This window comes from Branchiostoma floridae, unplaced genomic scaffold (assembly GCF_000003815.2).
Source record: "Branchiostoma floridae strain S238N-H82 unplaced genomic scaffold, Bfl_VNyyK Sc7u5tJ_873, whole genome shotgun sequence".
NCBI classification, from domain to species: Eukaryota; Metazoa; Chordata; class Leptocardii; order Amphioxiformes; family Branchiostomatidae; genus Branchiostoma; species Branchiostoma floridae.
In genome coordinates this window covers 20,380-36,287 of record NW_023365955.1, presented here as the reverse complement: position 1 = coordinate 36,287, position 15,908 = coordinate 20,380, and the positions used below count along the sequence as shown (strand labels likewise).

Genomic DNA, 15,908 nt, shown 5'->3' with positions numbered 1-15,908 from the left:
ATCTGTGTTGACATTATGGATAAACTAAACTTTACCTAGCCAAGACTGAAAGTGACTGGGACTTACCTTACTAATTTTCGGCCGACTCCGTCAGCCTGCTTCACGGATTGCACCCGTCCGTCGCTGAACAGAGACGGAGGGCGACACAGGTTATCTGGCATTTACGATCCTCTGCTGCAGTCACGTGTCTCGTCACCTTCCGGAAGCTACAGTCCATTCCGCAAACAAGGCTGACGGAATCGGCCGAAAATTTGGAGTAAGTCCTTATCAGTGTTGGCTAGGTAAAGTTTGGTTTATCCATAATACCTGTGAAAATAACCCATGAAAATAATCAATGTTGCAGTCTTCCTCACCAACCTGTGCTTGGTCTTGGAGAGTACCAACAATATTGATCTCCAAGAAGATAAAAGGTTCGGCTCCGTGTGTTCGGCTCCGTGTGCTCCGCTCGTAATTTTGCGCATTTTATGTGCGTCTTTTTAGTGGCCCACGTTTTCCTAATCTCTCGTACGCTTTTAGTCTGGCCGACTTTTTCTTTCCTTGGAGGTAAAGTATTGTCCTAATGGCCGGCCATTCAGAAAACTTACCAATTGTCCTCGGCCAACATCTGCTTGGAAAATATTTTTCCTGATAGGATACCGAGAGCCAGCAAAAGACGCGGACCGCTAGCAGGACGTATAAAATGCCGCAAAAAGTACGCCTCAAACTCTGAGCCCAACGGTGGATCTGCTTAGAAATTATAACAATAGTGCAGTTGACAAATTGTCAAGGAACTTTGAGACAGACTTTGTAAACGGCTTTGAACTAAAATCCATCTGCTAAGGACGCATCCCGGACACAGGGACACGAAATAAATACTGTCAGATCAGCAACAACACAAACACCTCACATAGAAGCTGTTCTGTCATATACTTGTAACGTTAAATGTTGTTTGAAGAAAATATTCGATGGTATCTCCAAGCAGATGTAGGAAGGCAAAATCGTAACGTTTCTCAACCTCGCGAAGCAGTGAGTCCGTTTTCATTCTCTGATCAGGAACGTGATAAACGTCACGAGTTTGCCTTCATACATCTGCTCGGATATCAATGATAACAGATCACAGAGACTAAGTTTGTACCCATATGTAGAACATGGCTAAATCACAGCTCCAACACTACATGTCAGTTTCACGCGTCTGTCTGTGATTCGACTCAAGATCTCTCAGCTCCATTTTTATGAGGAGTCTCTGGTAAAAGGGTTCCTGACCTGGGACCGCCGGGGTACTTTGATGGTGCAATGGCAGCTGGGAAGGGTCTTGACTCTGGTCTCCGACACACGGTAACACTTGACATTGACTGGGGAGATGTGGTCAAGGTCAAATGAATAAAAGATGTAGAACAGACTGGCTATGGTTTGCGTCTGTTATTTAAGGGCTACAATGGTCTCCTTTGTTCGATATTGACCATGATAAATCCCTAATTACTTTTAGTCCTACAGCACCGACTCTTGGTTAGACTAACGTCAAAGTTCCAAACCGGGGCCCTGCCGGGCTGTTTGTGGAAACGAAAAAAGAAATTTATTTGTAGAAATATACACAAATGATTCCCACGACTATTCTCGTTACGTCTTGTGTCTTTTATATCGCACTTTTCGTTCCCTAAAACTGCTCGGCCGGGCCCCGGGTTGGAAATGTGAAGTAGGCCTAAACAGTCTCTGTCACATAAGGCACAACTGAAGGCTGACTCAGGTCTGTTGTAATGAAGAGACAAAGACCCGAGAAAATACGCTTAACAACAAAATGTGCTTTATTTTTAAAGAGAAATATATATGTAATTCTAATATGCAAAGAACGTAACTTATAACGTCAAACAATATGAACTTTTCTTTTTATCGATGCAGTCTAAATGCTAATACATTTTTGCCATTTTTGCTATGACCACATATCTAATAGATATTTTCGCGAAAACATAACATGATCGTCATCTGTGAAGTCGTGGAACATAATATATACGCAATAGAATTTCTCCACAACATTAGATAACTTTTTTTCGTAGCTTCCGAGAATGAGTGAAGATTCCAGCTTTGAATTAAACAGAGATATGTATTCATTTAGAGGTATAATATCTACCCAAACGACAAGAAGGGAAAACAACAAAACTGTTACACAGATAATCTCCTCAAAGATAGATTTAAAGAAGGGTCCTCAACTATGTCGTCGCATTCATTTAGTTATAGATCTATGCCGACAAGGGAAAACAACGAACTGAAGCTTACACAGAAAATATTCTTCAACTTTAACAAGAACAGATTTAAAGTAATGCTAATAACTGAGTTTTAGCATTCATTCAAACTATAGATGTGACAGGGCAAACTAACAAACTGAAGCTTGCACAGATACAGAATAGAATTTTTACAGAATAGAATTCAAATCGTGCCTTTACTAAGGTGTCACATTCATTCGAATGATAAATCTCTGATAACATGGGAAAACAACGAACTGAATTGTAAGTATCAACCTCCACTAAGGTGCGCACATCTAGATTCTGATCTCCAAATGAGAAAAAAAAGGTTTACATAAATAGTCCAATTGAACTTAGAATGATAGAATCTGAGGAATTTTTCTTGGCTTTAGATGCCACTCAACCTCGTTTCCTTGTTTCGAACCACCACTTTGAATCAACTATACATACCCAGTATTCCTCCGTGCGGAGTAGTACCTGTTCCTGGTTAATATCCCGTATTGACAGGGTATGGTATAGGTGGGTGACCACCTGCCCTGCCCATGCGGTACTGCACCAATTGAATCCCGTATCTAAACCCAATGTTCCTCCATGCTGAGTAGCGGTACCTGCCCCTGGTTATCCCGCTCTGACAGGGTACGGTATAGGTGGAGGTGCCCCTGTCCGGCCCATGCGGTACTGCACCGTATCTAAACCCAGTGTTTCTCCATGCTGAGTGGCGGTACCTGCCCCTGATTGTCCCGCCCTGATAGTGTATGGTATAGGTCGGTGTCCCCCTGTCCGGCCCATGCAGTACTGCACCATATCTAAACCCAGTGTTCCTCCATGCTGAGTAGCGGTACTTGCCCCTGGTTATCCCGTCCAGACAGGGTGTGGTACAGGTCGGTGTCCCCCTGTCCTGTCCAGGCGGTACTGCTAGCCGGGGTCGGGGTTATGGTAGAGGTGAGGGAAGACTCCGTAGACAGCGCCTCCCCTGTGTGACCGCTATTGGTGGTGGGGTAACCTATTTAGTGAGATGTTGTAGAAAATACGTACTCAGGAATCAACTTGAAACAAATACAATTGATAAATACATCAATGCATTACCTAAAGCTTAACTGATTTGTACATGAATATTAAGATAAAACACAGTTAACAGACAGTGCTACAACATAATGCAAAGGAAAAGCGCACCAAAATGGACAACACCGATGCAAATAAATACAAACGAATCTCATCAATATCGATAAGAAAGGAATCTTTTTAAGCTTTATGTTTTGTTGTATTTTTAGAGTGTGCATTTTCATGATATTCCCATCATGAAGTCAAGGATAACACAAATCCAATTTCGAAAGCAGCGACACCACCATACCCACGTACCGCAGCTTGAGTGAGATACCTGTGAGGAAAGAGCACTCACTCGTTATACATATATGCATCATCGACGGAGGTCGGGGCAAGGCAAGTACATATTTCACTCCATAGGCCCCTATCTGACATAGCTTGCTCTAAATTCTCAAAATCAATACCAGAGTCTCTAGTTAAAGTGTCCGTAAAAGTCAAACTTCTGCAATGTACCCGGCCACTTGGTTTCCATAGAAGAACAGAGGACACTAGTTCCTGTTTTGCTCGGCAACACAGTGTCCCGCAAATTTTACCCTTCGGTGAGTCAGTTTCTGGGAGAGCTGTGGAAGATTTCCATATATGGTTTTGAGTGTAGCATGTTGAGTCCATGATATGTTCTGTGCTCTGCGAAGTAACTCACCCGTTATGCTTGAGTCCGATGACATGATGCGCAGAGAGAGTCCGGCACTGGCGCCGAAGTCGCTGTCCAGGCCCGGACCCATGGAGCTCTGGATGGAGTTGGAGTTCAGGTCCTGTAGGTTGCAAAAAAGATACAGAAACCGGACGTTCTGCTGCAATACCAAGAAAAGCTGCTAGGGAAGTCAAAATCTATTCATTTCCAGTTTTTGGCACACAAAACATGATACATGCAAAAGAAACATGCAAACGACAACGTTTGATGTACAGGTACAGTGTCGGATAATTGATTTACGGCAAGAAAATAAAAACAGCTGACATTGGTAATGATCAAGTTGCTTGAGTAACTGCTATTTGGCGTACCTTAGTCCCTTGATGTCTACCCTTCATCATCCTCCTACGCATGGTCCCCAACCGACTAATCGCCTATGTTGGGACCCTGCTGTCTGATGGACCACCCCCGGTTACTGTGAGCGTCGCCACAAACTAAATGTCAGCCAATCAGACAATAGCCTTTCAGTTTTCAAAAGGGGTCTCGCAAAGGCCTGATTGGATGCTGACTGCCTTGTTCCCATATAAGCTGCTCATTAATATTTATAAGCAGGGCGGTCAGTAACCGGGGTGGCCCTTCAGATAGCAGGGTCCCAACATAAGCGATTAGCCGGTTGGGGACCCTGCGTAGGAGGATGACCGTCATAGACGTACGTATTATTTACCTGATAGACGTCCCTGTTAGGGAACAGCTGCAGGTGGTGTAGAGGCAGGACTCCCCCATTCAGAGCCACGTCATCGGGCGGTTCGTACAGCCTGTTTGTATTTGTATTTGTATTTATTGAAAATGACAAAATCATTACACTGGGTCAGCCTAGGCAGCTTACGCTGGTGACGGCTGACCCACAAAGATACAGACAAACAGACAAAGTTAATTTACATATATGCACAAGTAAAGGCACGAGAATATACATGTATAAAAATCAATGAGCATATAGGGTAATGGTAGCCTATGTACCATCCATATAGTAGTTCGCTCCTATGTTTGGATTTGCAAAGAAGCGATACGGTTACCAGGTGTATTTTGCCAGCTAGTAGGTACCCGAATTATGAGCAAGGAGGCTGTTTAACGTGGTCACGGCACCTCCTCGAGCACGGGACCCCCGTTTTACGCGTACGTCCCTCCCGGAAAACGATTTCGTGAGGCTACAGCAATATATATACAGTGTATAATGAATGTCATAGCTAGAAGCGACTGGACTGTATATAGTATATAACGAACTCCGGAGCGAACTACTTTCCGGGTGGTACCTAGGCTAGGGTAATGGTGGACTAGAAGAAAGGTCGTTATATATGGATAACGTAAAATGAGGACTAGAGACGAGCCTGTTGTCCGTCCACTTGTCCAGCCTGCTGAGAGAGGCCGCCAGCAGGTGGCTGTCCGGCTCCGTCATGTTGATGTAGCGCGGGTGGGGCGTGGTGGGGCAGGACCCCGCAGGCGAGTTGTTGGGGACCCGCTGGAACGGAGTCTCCACCACGGCATCATCTAAGGCCATCTAGGAAATATATCACAATTGCAAGAAGCGGTGCCTGAACCAGGCAAATTTCCGTTTCGTAAACGGTCGTTGCCTTAGATAACGGTCGTTGCCATTTCGCGGAACGGTCGTTGCCTATGAAGGGTCGATGCCATATCCGAGAGACCTACAATACTAAGAATTCCGAAAATTCACGAAAACTTCAGGAACATACCACGAGTACTCGGAATTCAAGATCGGTCGCTCGGATATGGCATCGATCTTTGAAAAAGGCGACGATCGTTCCGCGAAATGGCAATGACCGTTTACGAAACGGCCGGTGAGGCTATGGGACCGGTGAGGTGAGAGAGAGACGTTTACGAAACGGAAATTTGCGGCGGCGCTCCCCAATACAAGTGTCATGTGTTGTTATTGTCAGCCCATTTTGGGGAGTGATCCAGAAAACAGAACATATACATGTATATAACATCATAAACGTCAATAAAGGATAGACACCCGTAATAAGATACGTGAGGTACTAGGCAGCAGTTACTCGATCAACTGAATATATTTGGAAACGGTCAGACGTTTCTATTTCACCTCATTACTCTTATGACGTATATCATGGAGGTTATATTTTCATCATCGTTTGTCTGTCTGTCTGTCAACAAGATAACTCAAGAACGGCTGGATGGCTTGATTCCATACTTTGTGCGTTGGTGAAGTGTGGCAAACACTGGAAATGATTAGAGTTTGGGGCCCCTAGCGACTCCCCTTGGCACTGCAGCGGAACGTAGATGGTATTTTTTACATCCCTGGTGAAGTCCAAATTGTCATTGAAAAATGAGCCTGTCATAAAATTACTTGCCACACTTTTTGACTCACCCTCGTAATGAAACGTTCTCTTTTACTTTTGGACAAGGGATAGCGAAGGGAACTACTGTGGACCGAAAATAACGTTATTCAACTTATCCCTTACTTGAGCATTGAGTCTGGTAGGTTCGGACTGCGTCTTCCTGTGGATGGTGGTTAGGGAGATCTTATACAGCTCGTCGTCCAGGAAATACTCCACAGGACCCTTCGTGCTCCGGTGGCCCAGGATGTTGGGATCAGATCTGGTGACGGACAAAAAAACGCTTTTACTTCTGCTCGAACGATTGCCGTATATCTGTACGCGTCACCGTATATCAGTATATATAGAACTGATCAAATATAAAGTTTAACACTCAATCATTTCACATGACTTTTTCCATCGTCATCCTTAATTTCGTTCCATAGAAATAAACAAACACGCATAGCGACGGTAAAATATTCAAAATAGATGTATACAATAAAACGTATCAAAAGTAATAAAAAGACATGTCTCCCAAACTCCACTAGGACGCCTGTTACAAACACTTCAAGCTATACTAGTCTCCTTGAGACTGATCACCTTTTGTTTGATACTTCATGTGTTAAGTAGCTCTGTACGTTGAAACACGGTTATCGCCACTTTGTCCTCAAGTATTTTTGTAACATCCAAAGATAAATAAAAGATACCTGGTGACGGGCCCGTTACCCGACTTCCCGCCGGGGTAGCCGTTCGTCTGTTTCTGCCGCGCTGCGCTGTGGTAACACTCGGCACAGTGGGGGAGCTCCTGAGGAACAGAACATAGTTTCTTACAGCGGTAAAGGCTGGACATCTAGGTACATAATATATATATATATATATATATGACAACATGTACATGATTAAAAGAAAAAATTCAGATGAAACCCGGTGCCACTTGTCTTCTCTGTTCACGTAGGAATGATTGTCGGGATGCTGTCTGAAATTAGCATGGGTACCATCCTCCGTAGTAACCGTTAAAGCTTGGGTTTACTCTCCAAGCAGAGGTTAGGCTCTCGCTGGTTTTTTTTTTACATTTAAACGACTAAAAACAAACGTTAAAAAACAGCCGGAGCCTAACCTCTGCTTGGAGAGTACCAGTGGTTAGGCTAACGTCACATTTCCACAAAGGGACCCGGCAGGGCAGTCTTGGGGAACGAAAAGTACGATATAAAAGACAACAAAACGGACCAAAAATAATTCAACAGCATGCCTTTTGTATGTTTATTGTCATAAACTTTAATTTTTAGTTTTAGTCTCGGCCGGGCCCCGGGTAGGAAATGTGACGTGGGCCTTACTAGGGAGGATGGTGCACAGGCTAGTCTGAAATGCCATACTGTAAGGTCGTCACATACTCCGTAGGTCGTCGGACTAATTTCGTGTGACAGTATAACGCAGATATTCACGCAGATAGTTGTACATTGAATTCAAACTGCAGGCCATCGCGAGCAAATCCAACTTCTATAGGCTCTCGTTCTTCCCTCGTACCATCCAGGAGTGGAATGAACTTGAGCCTGGTGTGGCGGAGGCGGGGTCTCTCTCCCAGTTCAAAACCGAACTGGGGAGGGCCCTGCTGCATTGAGTCGCCCCTACACGTCTTTGTATATATGTAAATAACACTAACTCACCGCACTCACTTGTCTTGTCCCTTGCACCCATCAGTTGTTTATGTTCCTTTTGTGTTTTGCCTTTATTTTCCCTGTGTTTTAAGGCACTATCACCCGTAACTAACAAACATGCGCACTGCTATTATTCCCCGTCAAGGGGGCTGAGCAGTACAAAAAGAAGAAGAAGAAACAGCTGTAGGGTACAAGAAGATAGCCTACTTTTAACTCGTAGCTGTATGGTACAAGAAGATAGCCTACTTTTAACTCGTAGCTCCTCTGACTCCGCTGGCTGCGGGAGCTGGTACGCGCGCCCCGGCTGGTGGAGCTGCGCGCACCGCGGCTGGTGCAGCTCCGGTCGCTCCGCCAGAGGGGGTCCGTGGACCGGCCGGACATCCGGGCATCTCGGCGCATCAGGACCTTCAGCTGACGTACTCTTCTCCGCTCTCGTCTGCAATTGAGGATAGGATTGATTGACCGGCATATTGATCGATCGATCGACTGAATCAGCGATTAATAAGGGGAATCAGTGAGTCAGTGAATGAATTACGGTGAATGAAGGAAGGAGAGCGACAGTGAGAGTGAATGAATGAATGAATGAATGGATGAGAGAGGGTCGAGAGAAAGACAGTCGAGTGAGCCACGAGAGAGAGAGAGAGAGAGAGAGAGAGAGAGAGAGAAAGAGACAGACAGACAGAAACCAATGGTATTTTGGATGCTTCAGCAGATGCATGGGTGAGAGATCGTAATTTAAGATCTCTATTTGCGCATGCAAGGTAATTGTATGTGGTACAAAAGACCGTAAGTCCTTCTACAGAGATCAGAATGTATGTGTGGCGACAGGAAGTCTAGGTAATACTAGTATATCAAAGGTAAATGCCTCGAAAACGAAAACATAGTACAGTCCTAGTGTCGACCATTGTTTCGATTTAAATAACAACGTCCTGACGGGTTTTGTTTTCTTTCTGTGGGTTTTACCTTTGACATATTACCTATTGAGTTCTTGTCGCCGCACATGCGTTCTGGTCTCTGTGAAATGGCTTATTGTTGTTCTTACGTCATATACCAATAACAAATAAAAGGTCCTCACGTGTTCTGACAGTGCAGCACCACCACCAGCACCAGCAGGACGAACCCCAGACACACCAGCGGGATGATCACCACCAGGTTCCCGCTCGAGCTCTTCGGGGCAGGCTTCGGGACGGGGGCGTCAGTCGTCCCGAGGAAGTCACCAGAGTCGCCCCGGTCCCGTTTGGGCGGGACGGAGGGTTGGTTCAGGCCATGTCCAGCTAGTATAACGCTGATGATGATCCCCTCGGTAGACGTGGTGACATCGTTAGGTCGAGCGGTGGTTCGGGAGGATGGTACGATCTTGTTAGGGTGTTCTCCCTGGGTCTTTGGGTTTGAGTCACCTGTTCTTGAACCTGGGGTGAATAAAGTTCAAGTTCAACATCATCAGAAAGACTGAGTGAGTGAGTGAATGAGTGCGTGAGTGCGTGAGTGAGTGAGTGAGTGAGTGAGTGAGTGAGTGAGTGAGTGAGTAAATGAGTGAGTGGATGAGTGAGTGAGCGAGTGAGTGAGCGAGTGGTGAGTGGGTGAGTGAGCGAGTGAGTGAGTGAGCGAGTCAGCTGCAGTGAGTGAGAGATAACTGAATGAGAGCAATGAATGGGGAAGGAGAGAGGCCGATTCAACAGCGTACGGATAGGACGATTACGATATTTAGTATTATGAATAGATTTTGCTCTTCTCGAATTTTGGTTTGATATTCTAAAATAGAAGAACTCAAGAAACAAAGGGTCAATTTGTAGGATTTAGGTGATACATGTAACTTAATAGATGAGACTATATGGTAAGACTATAACATAATCGATTCAAACCAACAATCGCCTTACCGTTGGCAGCGTTAGAAATACCACTCCCCAGGTCCTCGTCTTCTGCTTCTGTTTCGTTCGAGGGCTCCCCAAAAATAGCATCGATGCCAATCCCGCTGTCCTCGTCAATTAGCTTCGGTTCCGGCACAATAAACGTCCCGTTTCTGTGCCGATATGAGGTTGTGTTGGAAGCCTCTGTTGTCGCAGTGACAGCATCAGTGCTGATATCTGAACCAAACACCGAGATAGTAGTGGTTCTAGCTGTACCACTTCCCTCCGTGATGTTTGTAGCTGTTGTGTTACTAGTGACGATACTAACTGCCAGTATGAGGATTGTTAAACGTGGCACCATCATAAGTTAGAGGAGGAAAGGGGATGACGACGACGGAACAAAAATGGCCACTATGGCATCTTGTTTGGCACCTGAGTGAGTGGATCATGGGAAGTTGGGTTCATATGTAAATTATAGAATTGCCTGGTAAACTCGATTATGTGATTGAGCTATTTCTTTTCCTACTGCTGGAACGCTCTCACTATCCTAACATATTACCAAAAGGTGCCCTCTCACTGCACTTGCGTCACGCTTGCGTCACTGCGGGGTTCGAAAGATACTCAACGAATTTCAGAGATAAAGAACGAATTTTCTTACTTTTTGTGTCTTATGTTGTCTTCTAAGTCATTCTTTTATGCATTACACAATATCTAAATTATAAAAAATCGGAGAAACTAACAAAACAGTGACGCAGTGAACGAACCCCGCCCTGACGCAAGCTTGACGCAAGTGCAGTGAGAGGGCACCTTAACGTTACTGACCGGTTGTCACGGTCACGTTAGACCATGCCGATTATGCTGTCGAATCAGGTGAAAATGAGTAGTACTACAAAGGACATTATGTAAAAGATATCTTGTCATTATACTATATAAGGTAATATGTTACAAATATTATATCTAATAAATGTTCTTGGTAGTACGTAGTGTCATTTAGGGACGTCCTTTAGGATTTAACGTTAAGACGTCCCGTTTTATTGTAAATTCACACCTCGATCACATTAGAGGACCCGGACTTAACGTAGTAGAGTAGGTGTCAATCTCGATGTGGTTCAAACCATACAGTTAAACTTCGAATTCCTGGTTGACATCTTAAAAATGATAGTCGCCGGTTCCACAAATGTAGTACATCTCAGTGAAAAGATAAATACATAGATAACTGAACACAAAAGAAAACAGACTTCTTGCAGTTTCGATGCTTTACTCGCAGTTGCACATCACAGGGCGCCAGTACAGACCAGTATAGGATTAACTATATCTATTCGAATCCAAATCATAAAAGACGAAGCGAAACGGATCCATACTTCTTTGTTGCAGTAGAGAAATTCGTTCACCATGGATGTCATACATGAATCGTATAGATTTCCATAAACGAGTGATTAAATTCATTGGTCTTCTGACCTTTGTGATTAGCATAATAGCATGAGATCTGATATAAACTTATTTGAATCTAAGATTGTCATCGATAAAAAGCGGCAGCTACTAACTAACTAACTTAGTAGCGTTATTGGTGGCTGCACAGAATAGGAGTTGGACAGTGTAAAGGTCACGTGATGGTCATGTGGTCACCCCAACTGCCTGCAAAGACATTGACACAACAAACGTTAACTTTGTACCATTGCAGAAATTTTTACGCTACTATCGTACACAAAGTAAAGCTTTACCAACCATCCCTCAACCGAGACGGGGACCGAAACCGACCGCCGGACACCTTTGACGCCTACGGTCTCACTTCCGTTTAGGCCATGTGACTTAGGCTTCGGTTCATTTCAACTTGAGAAAAAAAAAATCTTATTTGTAAAAGACATACTTTGTGTACATAAACAGTGTATAGAATATCAACAATGTTAGCTACCGTCACAGTTCGAGTGGCAAACGTCTTCAGTGGTGACATGTTGGCCCTGGTGCCGAGCTGGCCCGTGTAGGTCTGGCATCTGGTATTAGACTAACCTCGCTCCTTCATGTCACCTCTTCCACCACGGCCAGAAGTAAAGCTGTCCGCAGTCATCATCTCAAACGAGATGACCAAAGCGACAAGAAGCAAGACCAGGGTCGTTTTCATCCTGTGGAAAAAAAAACAAAAAACAGACATATGTGTCGACATGTCTGAATTTAAAGCTAAAGACGGAGTGACGCTGCTCGTGCGATTTGCAGCAAAACTACGACAGAACTACATTTCGATAACGTTAAGGATCTATAGCAACCTTTCCCGTCCTGGGACGAAATTGATTATTTACATCCAAGTTAGAATTATAATCAGAAGGGAGAATTGCTTCAAACTAAAACACGAACCTGTAGTGTTGACGAGTTGTGGTGTACTTGGCAGACTTCTCCTGTAGAATGGCTCACTAAAACTGTTGATGTTCCGGTTTTGTAAGTCCGTGACGCACAATCTCTCATCAAGGGCACTACTGTAGATACAGAAATGTTCGCGGTTTTCGTGGTGACCGCGAATTTTTTTCGCTCTGCCTTTTGCCCGCCTACCCCCTTGTCTACATCTACATCTACATTACACTACCCCCAAATAACCCCATCAGGGGCAAAGAAGGGTGGGGGTAGGGGGGTGGGGGGAGGTCCCGGGCGCAGTCTGTCACGGAACGACCCAACTGTGAGGGCTGTCACTACCGTGCCAGGCAGGGGGTGAGCATGTCTAAGTTCTACATGTACATGATACTATACGGACCAGCACTTTGATGTGTCGGAGGCTCTAAACGCACGAATACTAACAAATCACTAATCGAACCAATGAGCTTTTATGGAAGCTCCTTAATTGAATACAGACCGGATCCCTGGACATCGAAGACCTGTTTATATTATAAAGAAGTGATAAGTATCTACAGAATAGATCATGGGCGATAGGCCATCGAGTTTTTGTCGAAATCGCTGTTGCTTTTTTTTGTACGTATATACTCAACACACACTGTATACAGTACAACCACACTGTGTACTCAGCCAATTGAATCAAATGATAAACAAGCACGCTGAACTTGAAAGACGCACCGTGTACGTCGACCTCGGTCTGTTGTACCGGTGTGTCGTTCTAGATCACGGGGATAGTTTGCGCAAAGGCCGACGGGAGTAGAACAGTTCGGCAGTTGGCTCGAACGCGTTCGCGAAACCCTGCTCGAACCGATGCACCGCCAAGGGGGCTAACTCCACTAACTACATAAAAGTGACTTTTTTTATTACAGCAAACTAATTCTGATTTCAACAAAAACTCGATGGCCTACCGCCTATGAATACATATGGTTATATCAGTGACAGTCGATCATGTCAGCACAGTACCGAAAGTGACTGTTCTGTCCATCTGTAGCATCTCTGTCCAGCCGCTAGTAAGTGGTTTCCGACCGGTTATCCCTTGTGATATCGGAGTTACAGTACGGTATGTGACTATAGCGCTATCGCGAACTCAAAACCGCCACAAACACTCCATTTCTCCTCATTGGCATTGCGAAATTAAATCCCCGGCCCCGCGAACTTAAATGCATCTACCTTGCTCTCATGTACCATTCTGTGAAGCCCTCTATTCTTGGTATGATAACGTTTAACCATGTAGGAACATGCGAGCGATGAGAAACCAGAATTGAGGAGGCAACCATTAGAAAACCATAAGAATCTACAAATGATTCGTTATCCACTGCAAAAGAAAACGAACTCGCAGATTAGATTCAAGGTTTTATTTGCAGTTTTCATCACAAGATACTATACGTCTGTAACGTAAAACATGCACACATCCGTTCAGCTACGCCACATTCTTTTATAAACAATAAGGATTCAACCAGATGTTATACATGTATCTCTTATAGTTTATGACATACACCGACTGTATTGATTTCTAAAAACGAATGACTGAATTCATTGGTCGTTTTGCAGCGATAACTACATGTTTCTGATGAATTTGTGAAATATTCTTTCATTGAATTCATTGGTCGTTTTCTCCTTTTTAAAAGCTTTTTGAACTATTTAAAAAAAAGATTGGCTTTTGCATAAAATGGCAACAGCTACAAAAGCTACAAAAGCAAGTCTCTGCAAATAGGATATTGACAGAGCTTGACTGCAAGTCACGTGGTCACTCCGACTGCCCTGCAAAGACACAGACAAGACAATTTTATCGATGACGTCTTCAATGAACAAAGTCACAAACGAACGCCTACAATGTTATATTTGTATTTTGCCCACCAACTGTGATACACAAAAAGCTACAAGGTGCCGCTCAAATCATCTCTGTATCTAATTGGAGATATATAAGGCACAGGAAAAAGTATTGTAACCGGTTACTAGTATGTATATGCTCCTTTGGTCTTCATTGATTAAACATGAACGTCAATAAACAGCTATTATTGGAGATAAGACATGGGAAAATAGTATTGTTTCCGGTTATATACCAACCTTTGGTCTTCATTGATGACAGAAACATGAATGTTAAGAAAACAGGTGGTTCAGTAAAAAGATGATGGTTCTTTTCACCTTTTACTCGTATTCGTACTCTTCAGCATATTCTGCCTCCTGCTGCTGGCGTGCAAGCTCAGCCTGGCGCTTCCTCTCTTCTTCAGCAGCCTTGCGCTGTTGGTACAGCTCCCTCATCCTCTGAGCCTCGGGGGATAACTTAGGTCTACGGGCCCCACGGGCTAACTTGCCTCTACGGCCTGAAAGCAAATAACGGTACTTCAATATTCAGCAATAAATAAAACTATGTGTTTCTAATGAATTTGTGAAATATTCTTTCACTTAACTTATATTCAAAATCCAAAGCTAAACAATGAAGATGATGGCAAACTGTTCCCGACTTTTCAACATGTCTGGGTCATACCAAGGAAGTTATAGGCAGGTCAGTTAACTAGCTACGGGCCAGGTCCTTGGCCAACACGCATGCCACCTGCGTAAGACTAATGATGCAATTTTGAAATCTCTTCTGTTGCACGCATGTTGGCCAAGGATCCGGGAGTTGGCATGTATAGGTTAACGTTGTAGAAATAGCCTGACATCCAGACTTCGTCTTACTTCCTCCACGGCGCCTGCAGTCCGCAGTATTCATCTCAGAACAGATGACCAAAACGACAAGAAGCAACACCAGGGTCGTTTTCATTTTCATCCTGTGGAACATAAAAACATAAAACATTAATGCATCTGAAGTTACAGCTAAAGACTGGGTGACACGATGTCATTTTAAAGGCTATTACAGAAGTAAAATATCAACAACATTTAGTTTACTTCTGGAGGGTCTAGCTCTAAGCTATCAAGGTAGATGATGTCATTACCGAAGATAGCAGGCGCATTATGTTAAGGACTAAATTAAATTAAATTATGAGTAACCTTCCTTCAGAGGACACAATGAAATAATCCCGTCCAATTTTACATAGTAAAGACCCTCTCCCAAACAACCAACTGTCCAACCAGCAATCCTAAAAGGAGCATTCACCCTCCACTGAACAAACAAATTGATTGACAGCAGATAGCTGTCATTGTGAATGAAGGTTTCTGCCAGCACAGTTGCCCTGGTCGGGAGCAACCTCTTGTCCTCAGCAACTATTTTTTGCTCAGACCCTTGAGTGGGAGTGGTTGCTTAGTACAGATTTGACAGTACATCAAAGTTAAACAAAGCTATGACTAGAAGGAAAAGGAGTCTAAAACTAAACACAAACCTGTTGACAAGTTGTGGCGTCTTATAGTATAGTAACTAGACAAATTGAAGTCACGTCTGTCTTGTGAGGCGATCAAACCAAAACGAACTTTTATTCAAAATGGCATTACTGGTCGAGTTCTGGCGGTTCTTGAGAACACCCTTCTCCGAACAGGTATAGATCGCCCGCTCGAGCAACGGAACAGTCGAACCGCAGAGCTCTATGCGCATCCGTTCTGCGCAGCCTTCTCTTCGACATGTCATGCACCTGCATGGCCGCGGTTTGTCCTCTTTGGATGGGTGTAAATAAGTGCCTGTTGTGCAACAAAAAGACCTCAAACCAACATAATGTTTATACTTTTTCACATTTTAAGGTTTTGCTCCGTACAACTATGTACATATTTCGTGCATGGCAAAATGACAACGAACGCTGTAG

General features: G+C 44.0%; 1 protein-coding gene and 1 long non-coding RNA gene across 2 annotated transcripts; both read right to left on the bottom strand.

Annotated features, from left to right (window-relative positions):
* Nucleotides 1-1,763: 1,763 nt before the first annotated feature.
* Nucleotides 1,764-10,242, bottom strand: LOC118409046. Its single transcript, XM_035809914.1, has 10 exons — nt 9,826-10,242; nt 9,024-9,357; nt 8,195-8,384; nt 7,001-7,098; nt 6,441-6,576; nt 5,334-5,503; nt 4,673-4,763; nt 3,961-4,072; nt 3,017-3,219; nt 1,764-2,782 (listed from the first exon to the last, which is right to left on the bottom strand). Exons 1-9 carry the CDS (start codon nt 10,157-10,159, stop codon nt 3,023-3,025), a joined length of 1,662 nt encoding a protein of 553 aa, XP_035665807.1. The 5' UTR covers nt 10,160-10,242; the 3' UTR covers nt 1,764-2,782; nt 3,017-3,022.
* A 3,272-nt stretch (nt 10,243-13,514) lies between these two features.
* LOC118409036 lies at nt 13,515-15,651 on the bottom strand. Its single transcript, XR_004830395.1, has 4 exons — nt 15,495-15,651; nt 14,854-14,945; nt 14,320-14,498; nt 13,515-13,935 (listed from the first exon to the last, which is right to left on the bottom strand). It is a non-coding gene; the product is annotated as an uncharacterized LOC118409036 (long non-coding RNA).
* Between the last annotated feature and the right edge of the window lie 257 nt (nt 15,652-15,908).

Excerpts from the sequence above, each read along its gene's own strand:
- LOC118409046 (XM_035809914.1), bottom strand. The coding sequence starts at position 10,159 with ATGATGGTGCCACGTTTAACAATCCTCATACTGGCAGTTAGTATCGTC. Across the intron at positions 9,358-9,825 it reads TATTTCTAACGCTGCCAACG|GTTCAAGAACAGGTGACTCA; the intron begins GTAAGGCGATTG and ends TATTCACCCCAG. Across the intron at positions 3,220-3,960 it reads ATCGGACTCAAGCATAACGG|GTTACCCCACCACCAATAGC; the intron begins GTGAGTTACTTC and ends CTCACTAAATAG.